Here is a 19092-nt window from a genome sequence, read left to right on the forward strand (position 1 = left end):
TTTCACACCCTTGGAATCCCAGCCCTGGGAAGCATCTCCGTGTCTGACGCTCGGAAAAAGTTGCCTCAGGGTGTAAAAGCAGTGTCCCCACGTGGCCAGCATGAGGGAGTAGGCATGCCCCGGAGGAGCCCTGCTCTCATGTTACCGCCGCTCCCCTTGTTCCATGCAGCCTCCCAAGGGGCTGTGTTTTAATAAGAGCTAATCCAAGGCCCCAGGTCACCAGTAGTAACACACTTCCCGGTGACCTACTGTTACAGAATTCTGCAGGGTGAGAACAGTCTACTGACCTTAGGAGAAGAGGGTCTGCCAACATTTGGTGTACATAGTCTCACACACAAGGATACTACTGCTACTACACACACACACATGCACACCACAGAAAAATAGTAATATAGTTACATGCACAGGAAAAGACCTTTGTGTTTTCAGGGTTGCCGAATTTCAATATGAGAGTTTTAGGATCAGTTCCACTGAATTATGCTGCCTACTCCAGTGACGCCACTTAAATATGTTCCTTAAATATGTGTAAAAGAAATATGGTTTGATTTGGCCAGTGGCTTAATAATGTTTTTATTTTTTTATATGATGAAGCATTTACAAGTTGAGTCTCTTCATTGATGTTAGATGAAATGTTAGTAATTTCAAGATCAAGTTCAATTTTATTGTCATATGCAATAGTTATGCTCAGTGCAACCAGTGCAGTGAAATTGTTACTTGCAGTTGGTCTCGGTAATAATAAAAGGCACAAAAGATGAAATAATTATGCTTCTAAATAAATAAATAAATATATAAATGTGTGCTAAGACATCACATTTGTTAAGTACAGATGCAGTCAATGCAGTGTATGGATTGAAGTGTTTTTGTTTCACTGTCTTATGTTAACTTTGCTCTCCCCGTTCAGCATCTGTCCATCTCCAACGGCAACATCCAAGTGGATGCCTCTTTCATGCAGACTCTGTGGAATGTCCACCCTACCTGCTCAGGCAGCAGTGTGGAAGAAGGTAACTCTGCAACACAGCAGTGCTCAGATCAACAACATGGCAGGCCAGTTAAGGGAAAATCAAAGTGGCTGCGATACATAAAGATGTTGTATCTGGTTAAACCCCGATTTTTTTCCCCTAAATTGAATGGTTAATTGTTTTTGTAGGCCTACTCAATTGCTGTGAGATCCTTTGTTAATTCGGGAGATTGCAGGCTAGTGCTTGTGTCCTCTGAATTATTTGCTGCCAGCAGCTGCGTCTTATCACACTTCAGTTCACCAGCAGAAGTGTCATTGAGTTGGAGGGCTACACTTCATACGCAGCAGCAGTCTCTCCCGTGTGACGAGATGGCAAATCCCTGAGTGAAACTCGCCCTCCCAGGCCAGGGTGGTGCTAACTAGTGATGGGAGAGTCGAGTTTCAGAACCCCATTTAAGACATTCTGAAACTCAGTCGGCGACTTGTCAAAACAAACCGAAATGTTCAGCCCTCCACAGTAAAATGCATTGATATGTCAAATTAGTCACTAATGGCAAGTGGTCGATTTGTTCATTTCTGTTCCGTTTCCCAAATCTCACTCTCACGTCACTATTGCTGTGTGCAAGTCCAGCTGTGTGTCGCCCTGCAGAAATCCCAGCCAGTCAGTACTGGCATGGCCAGGATTCTATTCCCAATGGGCCTGGTGCATTAAGTCACCTGTGTTGTAGCATGATGTGCCACCCAGCAGATCATTCTAACCTTGTTTAAAATCCAAACACTTTAATGTCATATTTTTTAAGCCATTCACCATGCCCATAGGGTACCATTTTAAAACAGCCATTTTGAAACAATTTAATATGAATTATATCACCTTCTGCTCTGCTCATTAAAGCTGCATGTTTTATTAATTCAATATTTGACCATTTAAAATGCTGTTACATCTTAGCTGCCATTTAGCAGATGCTCTTATCCAGAGCGACACAATGCAATTGCATTAAGGCTCTCTGCAGTCTTCCAGAGGAAGTTGTTAACGGTGGTTCATTTATAACGTGTATGGATATAAATTGTACTGTCATTGTTCATTTTCGAGAGGAGTATCCAGCATTGCCTGGTGTATTTTTTAGGAAGTGTGGTTAGCTCTGGCTCAGCATCTCTGAAGACATAAATTGCCGCATGCCATTTTAATTATGGTTCATTGTCTTTTGCCCTTGTTCTACTATTCCATAATAGTTATCTAGCTGGTGTTCAGTTAGACATTAGTCTTTTTCTGGGTCCCAAAAACAAGTTGGGGAGAAAAGGGGTTCAGCATTATTAGCACATTTTGAAGCGCAAAAAGGCACTAGAAACAAAAATAATATCTGCTTCAAGACTGCTTTTTACCTCCTTTGTTCCTTTCTTTCCGTGATGCTCCCAGGATGTGTATTGAGTCTGCATGATATAGCGAGGGGTGAATCACTTGTTTGGGTTTTGTTGATTGGCAGTAGCAATGATATAGCAAAAATCTTTTATAACTCTATCGTCTTTTATGGTTCTTTAACATTCTGCCTATCCATTTTTATTCTCGAACTTTGTGTGTGAGATGTTTTGGTGGTTCTTTGAAATCTGCGTTGACCTTTTTAGAGCAAATGCCACCATATCCTAATGCCTTGCTCTTCTTTTAGGCAGGTATGGCATCCTTTCCATGCTTCAGGGATATGGGTTAATGTAATTGGACTAGGCATATTCAGAATATGTGGAAATCCATATTGCCAATTTCCCTTTGTAACTTGTAATCTGGTTCCCATCTTTATGATTCAGTAGATTGTCTTGGTTTGGCCTTTGGTTTCCTGTAAATTTCTGGTGTCCTGTCATCTCTTCATGTTATGCCTCTTTGTTCTGCTGTGAAAAAAAGCTTTTCGACAGTCACTTTTGTCTTTTCTTTTAGTCTTTTCTGATGTAGCATCCATTGAAATTTTTTTGATCATTTTCCCTTCTTACAAGTGTCTTCCATGTTCCTAGGATAGACTTTTGTCCTTCCATTGCACAGTTCAAACTTATGATGGTGAACTCGGCTTCATCTCACAGTGCTGAAAAACTTTTTAAGGGAAATAGTGAAATCTTTATTCCCTCGTCTGCCATCTAGTTTTCAACTGTCAAAGCAGTGTTGTTTTGTTTTCCTGTTTTTTCCTGAGTTTCAGAGATACAGTCCCCATGGCCATGTTCTGGTTGCTACTCATGTATGCTTTTCTTCTTACTCTAAATCCTGCAGAGATCTTTCCACTTACCCTGATAAACTGTATGATCAGTCACACTCTGTTTTTCCGTCAAGTGATCTCTATGTGAGTTTATGAATTCTATTTTGCTCAAAGTGGGTGCCTGAAATACTCAGGGATTTCTCTTCACCAAGACAACACAGCCATTCCCCATTTTTATTGAGAGCTCCCTGGCCATATTACCCCCATATACTGTCTCTCTCTGGTAAAGTTGTTGTTTCGTACTCTTGCATTAAAATCTCCTGAAGTTAGTAAGACTTCATGATTTGGCACTATCACAAACTATATTGGAGTCCAAGAGTGGGCAGGTGGTGTGTGATGTAAAGTTTGACATTAGAACCGGGAGTGCCTAGACCCCTTCCTACTGACCACCTACAGGTCAACTGTACAGGAGGCCGCTCGGGCAAAATGTCATCTTATTTAAGATATTTTATTTTTGATGACACCATACCATGTATCCACAACTGGACTAGAAGTAATGGCATTTAGCACTCAATTCAGATAGCTTAATATCCTTGTTTTACTTAAAATACACATGTTTAGCAGCTGGGTGGCTCATCCTTTTCAAGGCATCTTCCAGTTCACAGGAAGTGTTTCCGATGTACGTGTATCAGGCCAGCTTGAAGACTGAGGTGCGATAACTAGCATCAGTGATATTATATGACTTGGAGGAGAGCTGATGTTTATCTTCCTGCCAAATCGGCAACCGAGCATTGCAGTGTGAGCATAATTGGGTGGTCCAAACTCAGGAGAACAGCATTAAAAATACCGTATGCATGTTTTCTCGAATAGATTTAATTGTGAATATTTATTTTCTTTACATCCTATGCATACAATCATTTGAATACTGTAGTTTTCATTTTTATAACTAATGTGGCCATTACTACAACTTCTATGATGCTATATTTACCCAAACTACTGTCCCCACATATAACATAATTGCAAAATGACAGGTCTGGAGAAGTAATATAAGCTATTCAATACTTAATATTTATATAAACAATATGCTTCCTCAATAGTCTTGGTGGGGATGTATAACTGTGCTATGATCACAAGTTAATAAATATCCCAAATATCTATTACAAAGTGGGCTTAGATTGCTTCAAGAAATTTTGAATGTGTTTAATTAAAATTTGATAATTTTTTCGATTAAACACACTCCTTAGGGGTAAATCATCTCTCTCTACTTTTGCCAGTCATCAGTGATTCTTTATTGTCCTTTCTGATGGTGACTTTCCCCCCTCCTCCAATAGGGTACTTGCTTGGTGGTCACGTGATGCGTCTGTTTCATGGGCATGACGAGACCCTTACCATTCCAGGGTCAGACCAGAGTGAAGAGGAACAGAGGTGAGCTTGCAAGAAGCTTATGTTCATTTATGTACTTGTATGTTCATTTTCTAAGGGATTATATTATCACTTCACGTTATCCATCATTCGTGCTCGAGCTCTCTTTGGGCAATACATCTTGAATCACCTGCTGTATTATCCAAGTGACTTTGATTTTGCTCATTCTCATTCTGTTTCCATTTGAGATGCTCACTTTTCAGTCCAGCACAAGTTAATTCCCCAAACTCAGTGCTTCAATTCTCTGAAATATCGGACAGGCTGGCGATCAATTGGTTGTTTGGATGGTTTCTCACCCATAATGATTCTTAGACTTTCTTATGAAAAAAATGAATGATTCCTTTTTGGGCAGTGGGCAGCACTGCTGTCTCACAGCAAAAAGGTCTTGAGTTTGGATCCCGGCCCGGGGCCTTTCTGTGTGGAGTTTTCATTGTTCTCTAAGTATCTGTGGGTTTCCTCCAAGTGCTCCGGTAGTCCAAAGAAATGCAGGTTATTGGAGAGTCTAAATTGGCCATAGGTACAGTATGAGTGCGTGAGTGAATGTGTGCCCTGCGATGGATTGCCGACCTGTCCAAGTTGTATTCCTACCGCTCGCCCAATGCATGCTGACCTGACCAGGGATAAGCGGGTTAGATAATGGGTGGATAATCCCCCTTCCTCATCGGTTCTTTTTTGTGTGTGTAGACTAAAGTCCATAAGATAGATTTGGAATCTAAAAAGCTAGCTATTGTTTGTTTGGTTGGTTGTTCGTCTGTTTGACATTCACTGCTGAGTCTAGACCCGTTTAATAATAAACTGATGAGAATTTGTGTTCAGCCATATAAAAGTTGCTTGCATTTTCTCTTTATGGTTTGTGCCTCTTTTGTTGCTTGCATTTTCTCTTTATGGTTTGTGCCTCTAGCCCTTGTAGTCTATATCATGTGGAAAAAACTAATTAATTGCTAAAGATATGCATTAGCAATCAGAGGCCTCCAAACCTATGGAGCACCTGTGCAGTCAGTGTGCCTCTGTGCTTTCCATCAGCCATCATGAACAGGATTCACAGGAGAGCACTAAGGCTGTCCCATGTTGGTAGACTGTGCAGACTAAGACCGGTCATGAGGAAAGGGCTAGGGGCACCACAGTGCGGTGTCACAACTCATTGTGAGTCATCATCTCTGAGGAAATGAAAAAAATTGTTACCCTTCTATGTATAGATGAGCTGCACTACAGATGACAGTAAACAGAGGAAAATGGTGTGCTTTTACAGAAATGGGTCATGGCCGAGGCTCTGAGAAGCATCACCAAGCACTGGAGATGTGATAGGACCCTTCATCTTCTTTGGAACCATGTGGCCTATTTTTAGCTAATAGACTTTGGCAAATACCCTTGCAGATTAAATATTAGTTGTCAGCATTGGCTTTACTTTTAGTCCTGTCCTTGAAATTTAATCGGGCAGGAACGTACATAAAGACCCTTAAATTTCACCAGGTCCGTCAACAACATTCACGAGAACTGTCACCAATAAGAATGACTATATTCTGTAATTTTCCGATTCACATGCATGATGGGCACCTTCTTTTCAGTTGTCACTGTGTGTGTGCTCTCATTGATGGCATACAGTGTGGTAAAGATGAGTAATAACAGACTGCAAAACCAGAAAGCAATAAGGACTCCTACGTCATGGAAATCTGACAGAGAATTTCTTGAGTGCACTAGGGTCCAATGAACAGCTATTAAATGGCTTTTTGTGCTCTCGCCCCACAGGATAGTGAACTATGAGGCAGGTAAAGCAGGTGCTAAAGCCAGGTCTTTGTGGAGACTGGAACCGCTCAGAATCAGGTGAGCTCACCCATTTTCGGCAGTTATGTTGTAATACATTTCTTTCAGTGAAATCCCAGTTTTGAGATCACACTTTTTTTGAGAGAAATCTGAACACTCACCCAAGTCATCACTCACCCATGGGATAGATGGATTTATTGCTATTTATAGCATTACTCCACTCCTTCGATTCGACAGCTTTAGTTTTCTCCAGCTGCCTAATTAATGAGCTTGGCATAGGACCATTGCGTCCGCTGTGAAGTAGTGGAATTTTTGTATTGACATTTATTTTGCGTTCGTCTGGGCGATGCGTGTGCCCTTGCCAGCTGGAGCGGGAGCCACATTCGCTGGGGGCAGCCTTTCCGCCTTCGCCACCTCACCACGGGTCACTACCTGGCACTGACGGAGGACAGGGGGCTGGTGCTGCAAGACCGGGAGAAATCTGACACGAAATCCACTGCCTTCTGCTTCAGAGCCTCCAAGGTGAGGTCCAGTTCTAAAGCACAATGAGGAACCTGTCACTGCCACAAAGTAAAGCTATGGAGAAAGAGGTTATGATTGGTCTCAGTTTTATCTTTTTAAAATACCCTTTTCAAACTTTTTACAAACTTGCAGTTGAAATTTGATGCGTGAATGTTGAAATTGTGTGTTAGAATTACATAACAGTGTAGCTCTTATAGTGAGTCAGGTGCTTATGAGCTATGGTGGTTCTTCAGACAAGCTCCTACTAGCTGTGAGTCATTATATAGCATGGCAGCCATGGTGACAAATACTAAAACTCCCCAGTTTCAGCCTAGCATGCATATATTTTCTGTTGTGAATGCACAAGGCAATCATATGAAATATAAATTCACCTAATAAAAATGTTTTAAATCCATGTAAACATGACACATATCGTATCATTATGTCAGGACTGTTGTTCAACTTGTATAGAAAACAAGAGGAACTTTTTGGGTTAACAAACAAGAAATGTAATGTTCCAGCTAGAACTTGCAAATATTTATATTTTCCAGTTATTACATTATTATCTAGTCCTTATAACACTTTTGATACCTTCTTAGATATTAGAAGTTCTCTGGACATACCCACAGATCTAGCATGAGATAGGATTCCAGGTGTTTATATTTTGGAAATGCAGACATTTCTGGCCTTGACAGATCTATTTGTAATAAATAATTATGAACACAAATACCTGTACATCTATTGGTGGATACAACAGACATAATGTATTTGATCTATTATATGAGATCGTGTGCTTTTTTACTTATTTGCAGATAGAATACTGAAGATTGCATAACAAGTCTGTATCTAGCTGCAGCATGTACTAGTCATGATTTTCAAGGGTTTTCTCTGATAATGATGTTCTCAGTCCTGGTATGTGCTGCTCAAAATGTTTTTTTTTTGTAACTCATTACAATAATTTTCTATTTGCAAAATTGTTAATGGTATTGTTTTCAGGTTTGAATGCGTGATACAAATGTAATGTAAGGTACTGAGTCACCTAAATGATCCTGCCAATATTATTCAGTGACAGTATTATTTCTTTCTTTCTCTCCCCCTCTCTATCCCTCATTTTTAATTATTAATTATTTTTGAGAAAGAGGTCACTGCTTTCGAAGGCCTTTTACCACGCTGATTTAGGTCTGTCAGCAGGTTTTAAATTGCTTTCTCAGATCACGGCCTCAACACCTGCTGCTTGGCATAATCAAATGTGTGATTTGAATAGTTATGTATTTTGAACAGGCTGCACATTCTGTGACTAAAGATTTCTCCACTGGATATCTCCCTTGTTCAAAATGGTGCCTTGTGCTACCGGTGTGAAATACAAATTTGCTTTTTGCTTGTTTCTCTTAGGACAAGCAGGATTCCAGCCCGAAGCGAGATGTTGAAGGCATGGGGGTGGCAGAGATTAAGTACGGAGACTCGATCTGCTTCGTCCTACATGTGGCCTCGGGGTTATGGTTGTCCTACCAGGCGCCTGATGTAAAATCTTCTCGCCTGGGACCTCTCAAAAGAAGGGTGAGGGATTATTGCAGTCGGAGTCTGTGTTGATAACCGTATCCAAGGCTACTTGCAGAATGTGCATTTGTTTAGCTTACTTTCATTAAGAAACTGGCAGTGACAATTCACATAAACTTTCCCCTGAAGTGTAAATCCTTCCTCAAACAGTGTAAGACCTTAGGTTTCCCCCGTAAATTTTGAGATGGTTAATGCTTTGACTCTTGGTCCATCATTAAGCAAAAACTTCAAAGTGCTGCTGGATGAATCTTATAGTAAATATATTGCAGTGCTGCCACTCGAAGAGTACTGGCACGCATTCCAGATATTGCAGTTGCTGCCAAGCAGTGGTCATTCTCAGTTGTGCAATATGTAAAGCATCTTCAATAGTTCACTTCAATAGCCTTTTTTTTTTTTGCCTTTGGCACATTTCAATCTGCCAGAAGTGAGGGCAGGTGCCCTTCCTCCACTCCCGTCGTCCCGCGGGGTCTGTGGGCCGAGCTGGTTTTAGCACAGACAGACAAAACACCTCAATCTCAGAAGCCATCATTTCGTAGGTGATAATGAGGTGAGCTCAGGTGGGGAAATCTCGGTGAGAGGGTTAGCCGTGCTGATGGAGGCTGTGTCTGCGAGGTCGCCTGAATTCGGGATGGGCTCCAGAAATGGCACGCTGCCCAGACGGGTGCATCAGCACGCCCCACTGCAGCCGTGACGCTGCCGCGATGTGAATCCACGCAGCACAGATCCCGCAACGTTAATTAGCGTGGGTTTAAAACGGGCCAGCTTCCCCTGCTCAGGATAAAAAAGGCTCTGGATTTCCAGAGTTTTAGCGGCTGACTGGCAGCTGGTCCAAGCTGCTGTGTGGTATAGCCGCAGGATAACCTCTGTGAACCCCTGTGCAGGCCTGTCTTCACGTGGAGGGCCACATGGACGACGGGCTGACCCTTCAGCGCTGTCAGCACGAGGAGTCCCGGGCTGCCCGCATCATCCGCAACACCACGCGGCTCTTCAGCCACTTCATCAGGTGGGACCATACGGTGGCCCATCGGGCCCAAATGCAGCCGCTTCACCTGATTACACAACACCCCTCAATCACTCAGACAGGACCGCGGCACGAGCGTCTATTTTTAGCATCTCAATTCACTGGACTAATGGCTTCCAGAGCTCATCAAGGAAAGATAAAATCACTTCATGAATATTACTCTGTGTGTCAGCATTACAGTGCTTTTGCAGTGATTGCAGTTATTTTCCCAATTCAGTCACCGATGGAACATCAGACCAAGGCAAGGACAGCCATGATTGATGGAGTTGAGTTTCTGAGAGGGTGCACAAGGTGCAGCCCTGGAGAACACACTGTTATATAACAGACATATGCGTTCTTGTGCCTACTGTCTGTGTCCACGTAGCTCTTCATGACCTGAACCTTTGCCAGTCTCTTTTACAATTTAGTTCAGCACAAAAAGAGTTAGGGCCTATTCTTTTGAGGATTATTCTGTGTTACTGGCAGTTTATTGCAACATATGGTGTAGCTATTTAGTGGTGTGTATATAGCTAAAGCGCTAATGCTTTGTGTACAGTGATGAGCCCTGCAGTCTGGAATCAGACCCTGACTGTGTCAGAGCTCACTGTGGCTGGCAGCCCTACTGTGTAGCACGTAATTAGCCATAGCATTGCCTGGGGGATTGAGTCCCTGCATCATGAGACAAGAGTGACTCCAGTAGTGTTCTGGGTGCTCTGTACCAGCTACATAAAAATGGTACATAGACCTTTTACTGTGAAGTAAACTAATTTGTTAAACATGGCCGTCTGAACTGTGTGGTAAGAGATTGGTGGTAACTACAACTTGGACAGTATTTTATACAAGATGTGAAGTCTGGCACTACAATACACTGACAAAAATATTTTTACTGTAGAAAAAAACAACAACTCCATTCTCTCTCATTAATGGTGAAGGGAAATACAGCAAGTGCTGTCACAGCTATTTGCAAAGGTTGCATTCTGCCTGTGGCCACTGTCATTTATTCATGAAGTGAGATTAGCTTTACTGAGTGGTTGTAACTGCCCTGAGTATTGCTTTAAGTCTAGACAGGAAAATGATGATTGGAAGAAAGTACCGAAAGGTATTTAAATGGTCTCACTGGCACATTGGCAGCTCCACCCATACATCCAGATCCAGAAATAAATCAAAGGCTGAATGTATCTTCTTCAGGTTTATAATGTTCCTGGGCTAATTATGTCATCTTTGAAAACCAAAACTTTAGTAGATTTTGGAATTTTTTTTTGTAGTGATTTCAAACCATGCGCACAAGGAATTTAATTTCGCCAACACGATACTTTAGTTAGCTAAGTAGGAATATTTTATGTTGAAATGTATCAAAATTGTTAACATGTGAGAATCTGCATATTTACATTTTGCTCTCAAGCCTCTGACATATGAGTGGTCGTCATGTTCATTTGTGGTTCTGAAGACTCTGATGCTTACATATGAGTGGTCATTATGTTCATGTGTGGTTCAGAAGACTGATACTTACATTTGCGTGGTCATTATGTTCATGTGTGGTTCAGAAGACTGATACTTACATATGAGTGGTCGTCATGTTCATGTGTGGTTCAGAAGACTGATACTTACACATGAGTGGTCGTCATGTTCATGTATGGTTCAGAAGACTGATACTTACATATGAGTGGTCGTCATGTTCATGTGTGGTTCAGAAGACTGATACTTACACATGAGTGGTTGTCATGTTCATGTGCGGTTCAGAAGACCGATACTTACATATGAGTGGTTGTCATGTTCATGTATGGTTCAGAAAACTGATACCTACATATGAGTGGTCGTCATGTTCGTGTATGGTTCAGAAGACTGATACTTACATATGAGTGGTCGTCATGTTCATGTGCAGTTCGGAAGACTCTGACACTGCTGTGTGAGGTGTCCTCATTTTCATGTGTGGTTCTGCTCTCGCAGAGACTTGGACAGCCTGAGAGGGAAGAATCGCGTGGCAGTGGCCCTGCATATTGAGGAGGTCCTGCAGACCCTGAATGACCTCATCACCTACTTCCAGCTTCCAGATGCCGAGCTGGAGCACGAGGAGAAACAAATCAAGTTGCGTTCACTCAAGAACCGGCAAAACCTCTTCAAACAGGAAGTAAGTCCTGCCACACACGGGAGGAATGTGGGGAGCCTGAGCAGGCGTCTGTGTATTCCCTGCTTTAACTGAGGGATTTCAACTGTGTTGAGCCAATCTTTGTAAGTGGAGGTAGTCCCCTGCCTGCCAAAACACTATTTCATATTGTTTAACCAATTTTTTATTTCTATTTTCTTTTTGATGCCACATCACATTTTAAAGTCTTTAAACTGTCAGCAGTTTCTAAATAACAAGTTACTCCTCCCCTGACAACACAGCAATAATTTTTATGATTGGGCTTTTTGTGGCCAGGGTGAAATGTTTTTTTTTTCTTCCATCAATGAGAGTAATTCTTGATAGCCAAGTTTGTTTGTAAACCAAGTTTTTAAATATCTGCTATGGTAAACAATGATGTACCGAGTTCTGAAATTATAAACAATATCAATTAAAATTAAACAAATAATTTGGTACAAATAATTTCCCCACAACTTTTTTTTCACTAATGTTTTTACATTTTTTACCAAAACCATTCTTGAGAGCTTCAATAGGCAATGGGGAGCAATTATTTTGTTATTTTATACAATATTATTTTCAGCATGTATCATAATGTTTTCTTTTGCACATCAATGCTTAATGGAACATCAAGGATTGTTTCCTATAGCCTGAAATTTCATAAATCACAATTTTGTCACATCTGTGTGAGGTTCTTCTTCCCTTCTTTCAGTTCTTCTGTTATAACATACATTTTTCACTGTTGAGAGCTGATCTAAAATAATTGAATATTTAAATTGTTTTTTAAGTTTCATCATTGTTCTCTCTCTCTACTTTTCCATGCTTCTGAGCACACACATACATCTTCAGTGTATTACATTAGCTTTTGAATTTGAGTATTATATTAAGGCAGTAAAGTTGGAAAAATGGGGGGCGGGGGGGCACAGATGTCTGATGGAAAAAGGTGAAATGCGTGGTCAGAACCCGGAGGAACGACGGCTCTGTGTTTCAGGGAATGCTGACTCTGGTGTCCAACTGCATCGACCGGCTGAACCTGTACAACAGCGCGGCGCACTTCGGGGAGAGCGCCGGGGAGGAGGCGGCCGGGGCCTGGAAGGACATTCTCAACCTGCTATACGAGCTGCTGGGTAAGAGAGGCGGAGCCCTCCGGCAGCTGTCTGCCCCAGCGGCCCGTGTGATCGCCCGCGCCGATGACAGGCCCGCCGCAATCAATCACCGGGGCCCGGGGAGCCGCTGCTCCTCGCAAATCAAAAAAGTGTGGCCCGCTCTGAACCCGCCGCTACCGCCGGGCTAGCGCAGGCAACGCCGCGGCGTGGGCTATTTGGTGCGGCGAGGCGGGTGGGGGGGGGGGGGGGGGGGGGGTCGAATGCCATTTACACACTCATTTATGGCTTCTGGAAAAGCTCCCCGGGTGGTCGCCAGTGGGAGCAGCGCAGACCCTGGGTGGGGAAGCCGGTGGCTGGAGGCAGATAGTAGGTCTGCTGTGTTTTGAGAAACTCAGACAGATTTTCCCCTCCCCCTGCCCCCCACAAGCCTTTCAAGCAGGGAACACTCTCAGCTGAAGAAAGTGGTTCTGTTCCCCGTGTGGTTTTTGAACTAGCGGAGGAACATGCCATCAATTTTGATCACCACCCTCAGCTGCATCCTGCCTTCTCCATATGCCTCATGTATTACACTTTTTTAGTGGAAAAAGCGTAATACAGCCAGCCAGCCTGTCAGCCGCTATTTCAGCGAGAGGGAGGCTTGGCTACATCACCATATATTCATGTCGTTTTTTTTTTCCAAAAAGGACAATGGTATAATTTTAGTTCTTTTTTTGAATCATTTTGAGATTCAGGAAGTGTTCGCCATTCTCAGAGGCTTTAAATATCTGTGTGTGATAAATTTTAATTCCCCGCTTGAGTCTGTTGGGCGTCTCTCGAAGCTGCCTTTATTTTCATGTTTACAAAGCGTGCTTGGTCCTCACGGGGTGCATTAGTGTGCAGACCACGTTCGCTTTCATATTCCTCACGCGGTACATCCTTAAATGAATGTGTCCTCAGTCAGGCGGGTTTGGTTGACCCTGTCATTTCGCCGGGGATCTCTCTTCCCCCTCTCTGTGGCACCTTTCCCCTTTCTTTTATTTGGCGTAATTAATGAAGGCCTAGAGCAGGAGACGTCATTATCATTGAGACTGAACGAGGGTGGCTGATATTCAAGGTGTGCTTTGTTAGCAGGAGCAGCGTACTCAAGATGTGCGGAGTCCCAGGGCTAGCGAATAAAGAGCTAAAAACAGAGTGTGTGCGTAGGGAGGTGCAGAACCTTGGCTGGAAGTTAAATGACTGGAAAAGACATCAAAGGAGAGCTACGGTGTAACAGCGAACAGTAATAATGTTTTTGTCTCCCTTCTGCCTCTCGTTCCCCTGTAGCCGCCCTGATCCGCGGGAACAGAAACAACTGCACCCAGTTCTCCCAAAACCTGGACTGGCTGGTCAGCAAGCTGGAGAGACTGGAGTCCTCATCAGGTACTGCGCTGCCGGCAAGCCCCCTGCCTCAGACACAGGTAGCTGAGTGGGGCCAAATGGGTTAAAGCTGGGGGAAGCTACGGCGATCAGAGGGGATTTACTTGGTCATTAGCCCCTGTCACCGGGCCAGCGTTGTCCTCGTGCCCCAGAGGCTGGGCCCAGGCCAGACAGCGCTACATTATGTGCGCGCTATGGCTTTCGCCCAGCGCCTGCCTGCTACCCTTCACACTCCAACGCCGATGTGTTGGTATTGATTTTGCTCACCATTACTTTCGACGAACCTGGTGAGTTACACCGACCCAAGTTCTTGTCAGCCCTGATATAATAACTGACCGGCGAAATTTACAGGAGGAGCAGCACATCTTTTCACCGTGTGCTTGTTAATGGTTGTCTGAAATGTGCAGGCTGTACAAGTCAGTGAAATATTACTCAAAGTAATAAGTTTGCATCGTCATGATCTTTTGTGATTCCCATGTCATTATCGGGCTCTCTTGTTCAGCTGTCCCCAGTCCTTTTCATTGCTATCTGATTTCTTCCTGCAGGAATTCTTGAGGTTCTTCACTGCATCTTAATTGAAAGCCCGGAGGCGCTCAACATCATTCAGAGAGGACACATTAAGTCCATCATCTCCCTGCTGTACAAACACGGACGGAACCACAAGGTGAGACGGAGCCGCTCTCTGACGGACACGCGCCGCATACTAAGCACCAACAGTTCTGAACGAGACTGTGTCCCTGGACAGGAGAATATGAAGATGAGAGGAGAATAAGAATTACACTGTGGGATACTGTGTGAAGTGGACAAGTGTTGTAGTTTTTGGCAACAGGTTTTTCTCAGAGTAATGTTGATGCAGGGTAATGCAGAGGTTGTACTGCAGTTTCCAGGGGAAAAATCATGAATGACAGGGTTTGAGCCTCCAGCAAAGAGAAGGAAGATCATCTTCATCTCAGTGAAGTAAGCTGATCTGAATTAGCCGATGCTTAGGTAGTGGCTAGCTGTCGAGTAGTTAGGTAATGTTTTTATATAACAGTGTAATGCAGCAGATTTCTTATATTATAAGTGGCTTGCAAATTTCAGCAAAATCTGTTATTTATTTTAAAGTATGTCTGTTTTATACAATCATTTTAGTCTCATGAGATCCATGATGTGTTATAGACAGTTACACCTGATAGCATTCACTGTTTAAATGTATGGATAACTAGTGGATACCCTTCCCACTCCACTGTGGATGTGGTAGATAATAATTCACATGCCTTGGTCCAGCACCCATCACATGGTAAATGGTAAATGGACTGCATTTATATAGCGCTTTTATCCAAAGCACTTTACAATTGATGCCTCTCATTCACCAGAGCAGTTAGGGGTTAGGTGTCTTTCTCAGGGACACTTCGACACGCCCAGGGCGAGGATCGAACCGGCAACCTTCCGACTGCCAGACAACCGCTCTTACCTCCTGAGCTATGTCGCCCCACATAGGCCATCCTCCTTCCCCTTTCTCTTTTTCTCACTTGTGAAGTAGCGCTGTGTGTCATCATATATGTCCATATGGTCAAGTATGCCTTTCATCAATAATCATCTCTGGATGATGGTCTGTGCATTATTGGAATGATAAAAGATTACCACAGAGTTAATCTTGGGATACATCTACAGTGCCCTCTGTCCTGTTCCTATGCATTTAAAAAAGAGTGATTTGGTGAGTTAAGTTCTTTTCATGCCCTGATGCATATGACAGGTTAAGATGTATAAAAGAGAAAAAGAAAAACCAAGCAATGATAAGAATGATCTCTCTCGCACTCCCTCACTCCTCCTCCTCCTCATTCTCTTCCTCTTGTCTTTGACTATTATGCAGATTTTGGACGTTCTCTGTTCCCTCTGTGTTTGCAATGGAGTGGCTGTAAGAGCCAATCAGAACCTCATTTGTGATAACCTGCTCCCAAAGAGGGACCTGCTCCTCCAGACGCGATTGGTTAATGATGTCCAAAGGTAACACGCTTCACTGATGTGGTCTGTCACTCGATAAAGTTATTTGTGAACCACCACCTGAATAGAAAATGGTTTATATTTGTGAGAGGAAGGATAATGTACAGTACACCATGCCACACATGCCTTGTGTTAAATTATTTGTGATAGACTGAAGCACACAATTCCAAGGCTGCATTTTGTTTTGTTTTTTGTTCTTTACTTGTGTCACCTGTTGCCATAGAGAGCCGTGATAATGATTTCTACCTTGTTTCTTGTTTCCAGCATGAGGCCCAATATTTTCCTTGGCATGAGTGAGGGCTCAGCACAGTACAGGAAGTGGTACTATGAGCTGATGATTGACCAGGTGGACCATTTCCTGACCAGTGAGCCGTCTCACCTGCGTGTGGGCTGGGCAAACTCCAAAGGGTACGCCCCCTATCCTGGAGGGGGCGAGGGTTGGGGTGGAAACGGCGTGGGGGACGACCTGTACTCCTATAGCTTTGATGGTCTTCACCTCTGGTCAGGTGGGTCCCTGTAAAACATCTTTTTCCACTGTGTTAAACAGGACATAGTGTTACATAAATGACGTTTTTGTGATGATAACCTGTAATAAAATGACATGGCCAGCATTGCTACAGAATTGCTGATAAAATGCTCACTTGGCCATATCACTTCTTAGACTGCTGTTCAATGAGACATGAAGCAAGTAGTGAGCATACGGAAGGATATCGGGATACTCTCCATCACTCTGGAATGGTTTTCTGAGTAGTTTTACTTATGTTGTCCCTATTGTTAATTGATTAAAACATGCGCATATTCTTTCTCATTTGCCATATCAGCAAGATCTTCTTTTTGTCATGTCACGTTCCCTTCAGGCCGTGGCAAGACTGGTTTTAGGTGTATAAATGATTGTAATGTGTACTCTGTGGTGCTGTTGTAGTAAATCCATATGACAGGCTAGTAGTCCACACACGACATACTATAGCACCAGTGTGGTGTTTCGGCGAGTTCAGATCTGACTCCTTGTGCCCACTGCAGGTCGGATTCCCCGGGCAGTGGCCTCCATCAGCCAGCACCTGCTGACCTCGGACGACGTGGTGAGCTGCTGCCTGGACCTGGGGGCCCCCAGCATCTCCTTCCGGATCAATGGGCAGCCTGTGCAGGGCATGTTTGAGAACTTCAACACCGACGGGCTCTTCTTCCCTGTTGTCAGCTTTTCTGCCGGGGTCAAGTATGTGTTCTCAGCTACCCGCGCGATCACTCACAGACGCGGTGTAAAGTGCAATATACACGCACACCCACACACACAGACACACACCTGCGCATAGCACGCACACGCACGTACACGGGCTCTCACTCGCACTCACACACATTCTCACACACACAAGCACACATACACAAGCACACGCGCGCACTGAATTTCTTTTTACATAATGACATGTATCTTTCTTTTTATTTTGGAATCCATAAATATAAAGGAGTCTGGACACAGGTGCTAGAACTACTTCTCATGGTGTTGCTATGGTTACTTCAAGTTATATGATTGGCATGTCTGCAGTAGGAATTTCAAGCTCCAGCGAGCTTACACAGCTCCCATGATTAGCCCTGCATTCTCGGCACACTGACACACACTCAGTATGTACAACCCCAGGCTATTCTTTGATCTACTTTCCAGCCCGACCGCTACTACGGTTTAACTGCAGAACATTTGTACTTCATTTAAATTTTTCCTACTTTTGTTTCCTTTGTGTATTAATGTAATTTGAGGGAGCTTCGCACGGAATGATGCGTGCTGGTACGAGAGATTTCATAACCCATCTTTTGCATTTACATCATTTTGTCAGCTATCAGAGCTGACGTAAAGGGAAGAACCAGCGAGTAGAAATAACGCGCCCGCTGAGGCAGGGCACGTCCTCACCTCTCAACTCACAGAGAGGGAGCAGAAGGAGGGCAGCCACCGTGCGACGGTTTTTTAATAATTGATTCCGCACTCAGAATAGTCCTGAAGTACGTCACCATTACTACTCCTTCGGCTGCTATTTCGGGCAGACGGGCGGTGGCTCGGCGTTCGAATGGAAAGTCTCGGCGCTGTTTCTCCTCACGCCTGTCAGGCTGACTCCACACCCCGACTTCACAGCCAGGGCCCTGTCAGACGTGTCAGCTGCGATCGCTCCTTTTGCCCCGGTAGGGAATGGGCACTTTGGGAGGTGCAGGGTGTTTCCAGCTCCACGACTGGCTTCGGTTGTGTTTGTTATAATGTAATCCTCATTTACTTGCAAATGAGACATTTAAAAAATTGAGTAAAAAAGCAGAGTGGCTTGAACTAGTGTAAATGTATAACTTTTTGCATATGACTTTTTTCTGATTTAATACAGTAAACAGTATTTGATCTGGTTATGGTGCACAGACGCAGCCTGTGGCATACTGATCTAGATCATAACTAGTTATAATGACCTTATTCTGTAGAACTGGAAAGATCTGCAATTTATTGTCAACCACACATTCTAGTGAATCTGTGTTGTTCATTCTTGATTTTCCTCATTTTAATAAAATTATTTCATTTTTTAATTTATTTTCTTTTATTTTATTTTATTTTATTTTCTTTACGAGTTTGAAAAATAAAAATATAGTGACCACTATGAACAATGAAGTGCATTCTGGGTAAAAGGTGGCAGAGTGAGGTGCACTGTGGGTAAATGATGGGTAAGTGAAGCGCACTGTGGGTAAACGGTGGTAGAGTGAAGTGCACTGTGGGTAAATGGTGGCTAGGTGAAGTGAACTGTGTGAAAACGTGGCTAAGGGAAGTGTACTCTGGGTAAATGGTGGTTTAATGAAGTGAACTGTGGGTAAATGGTGGCTAAGGGAAGTGTACTCTGGGCAACTGGTGTTTTAATGAAGTGAACTGTGGGTAAATGGTGTCTTATTGAAGTGAACTGTGGGCAAAAGGTGGCTAAGGGAAGTGTACTGTGGGTAAATGCTGGCTAAGGGAAGTGTACTGTGGGTTAAAGGTGGCAGAGTGCAGTGCACTCTGGGTAAATTATGGTTAAGGGAACTGTACTGTGGGTAAAAGGTGACAGAGTGCAGTGCACTGTGGGTAAATGGTGGCTAAATGAAGTGAACTGTGGCCAAAAGGT

General features: G+C 43.4%; 1 protein-coding gene across 10 annotated transcripts in view; it reads left to right on the forward strand.

Annotated features, from left to right (window-relative positions):
* The window catches only part of LOC135250381 (ryanodine receptor 3), a 126762-nt gene that overhangs the window by 39496 nt on the left and 68174 nt on the right, over positions 1–19092 (forward strand). For all 10 annotated transcript variants that reach the window (XM_064326604.1, XM_064326639.1, XM_064326613.1 and 7 more), the window contains 13 exons: positions 902–1001; positions 4464–4557; positions 6301–6375; positions 6681–6837; positions 8209–8373; positions 9255–9376; positions 11321–11501; positions 12484–12619; positions 13901–13996; positions 14539–14657; positions 15846–15979; positions 16241–16482; positions 16997–17189. In XM_064326604.1, coding sequence (XP_064182674.1) covers positions 902–1001; positions 4464–4557; positions 6301–6375; positions 6681–6837; positions 8209–8373; positions 9255–9376; positions 11321–11501; positions 12484–12619; positions 13901–13996; positions 14539–14657; positions 15846–15979; positions 16241–16482; positions 16997–17189 — 1814 coding nt within the window. The remainder of the gene's footprint in view (positions 1–901; positions 1002–4463; positions 4558–6300; positions 6376–6680; positions 6838–8208; positions 8374–9254; positions 9377–11320; positions 11502–12483; positions 12620–13900; positions 13997–14538; positions 14658–15845; positions 15980–16240; positions 16483–16996; positions 17190–19092) is intronic.

The sequence above is a fragment of the Anguilla rostrata genome, chromosome 1 (genome assembly GCF_018555375.3).
Source record: "Anguilla rostrata isolate EN2019 chromosome 1, ASM1855537v3, whole genome shotgun sequence".
Lineage (NCBI taxonomy): Eukaryota > Metazoa > Chordata > Actinopteri > Anguilliformes > Anguillidae > Anguilla > Anguilla rostrata.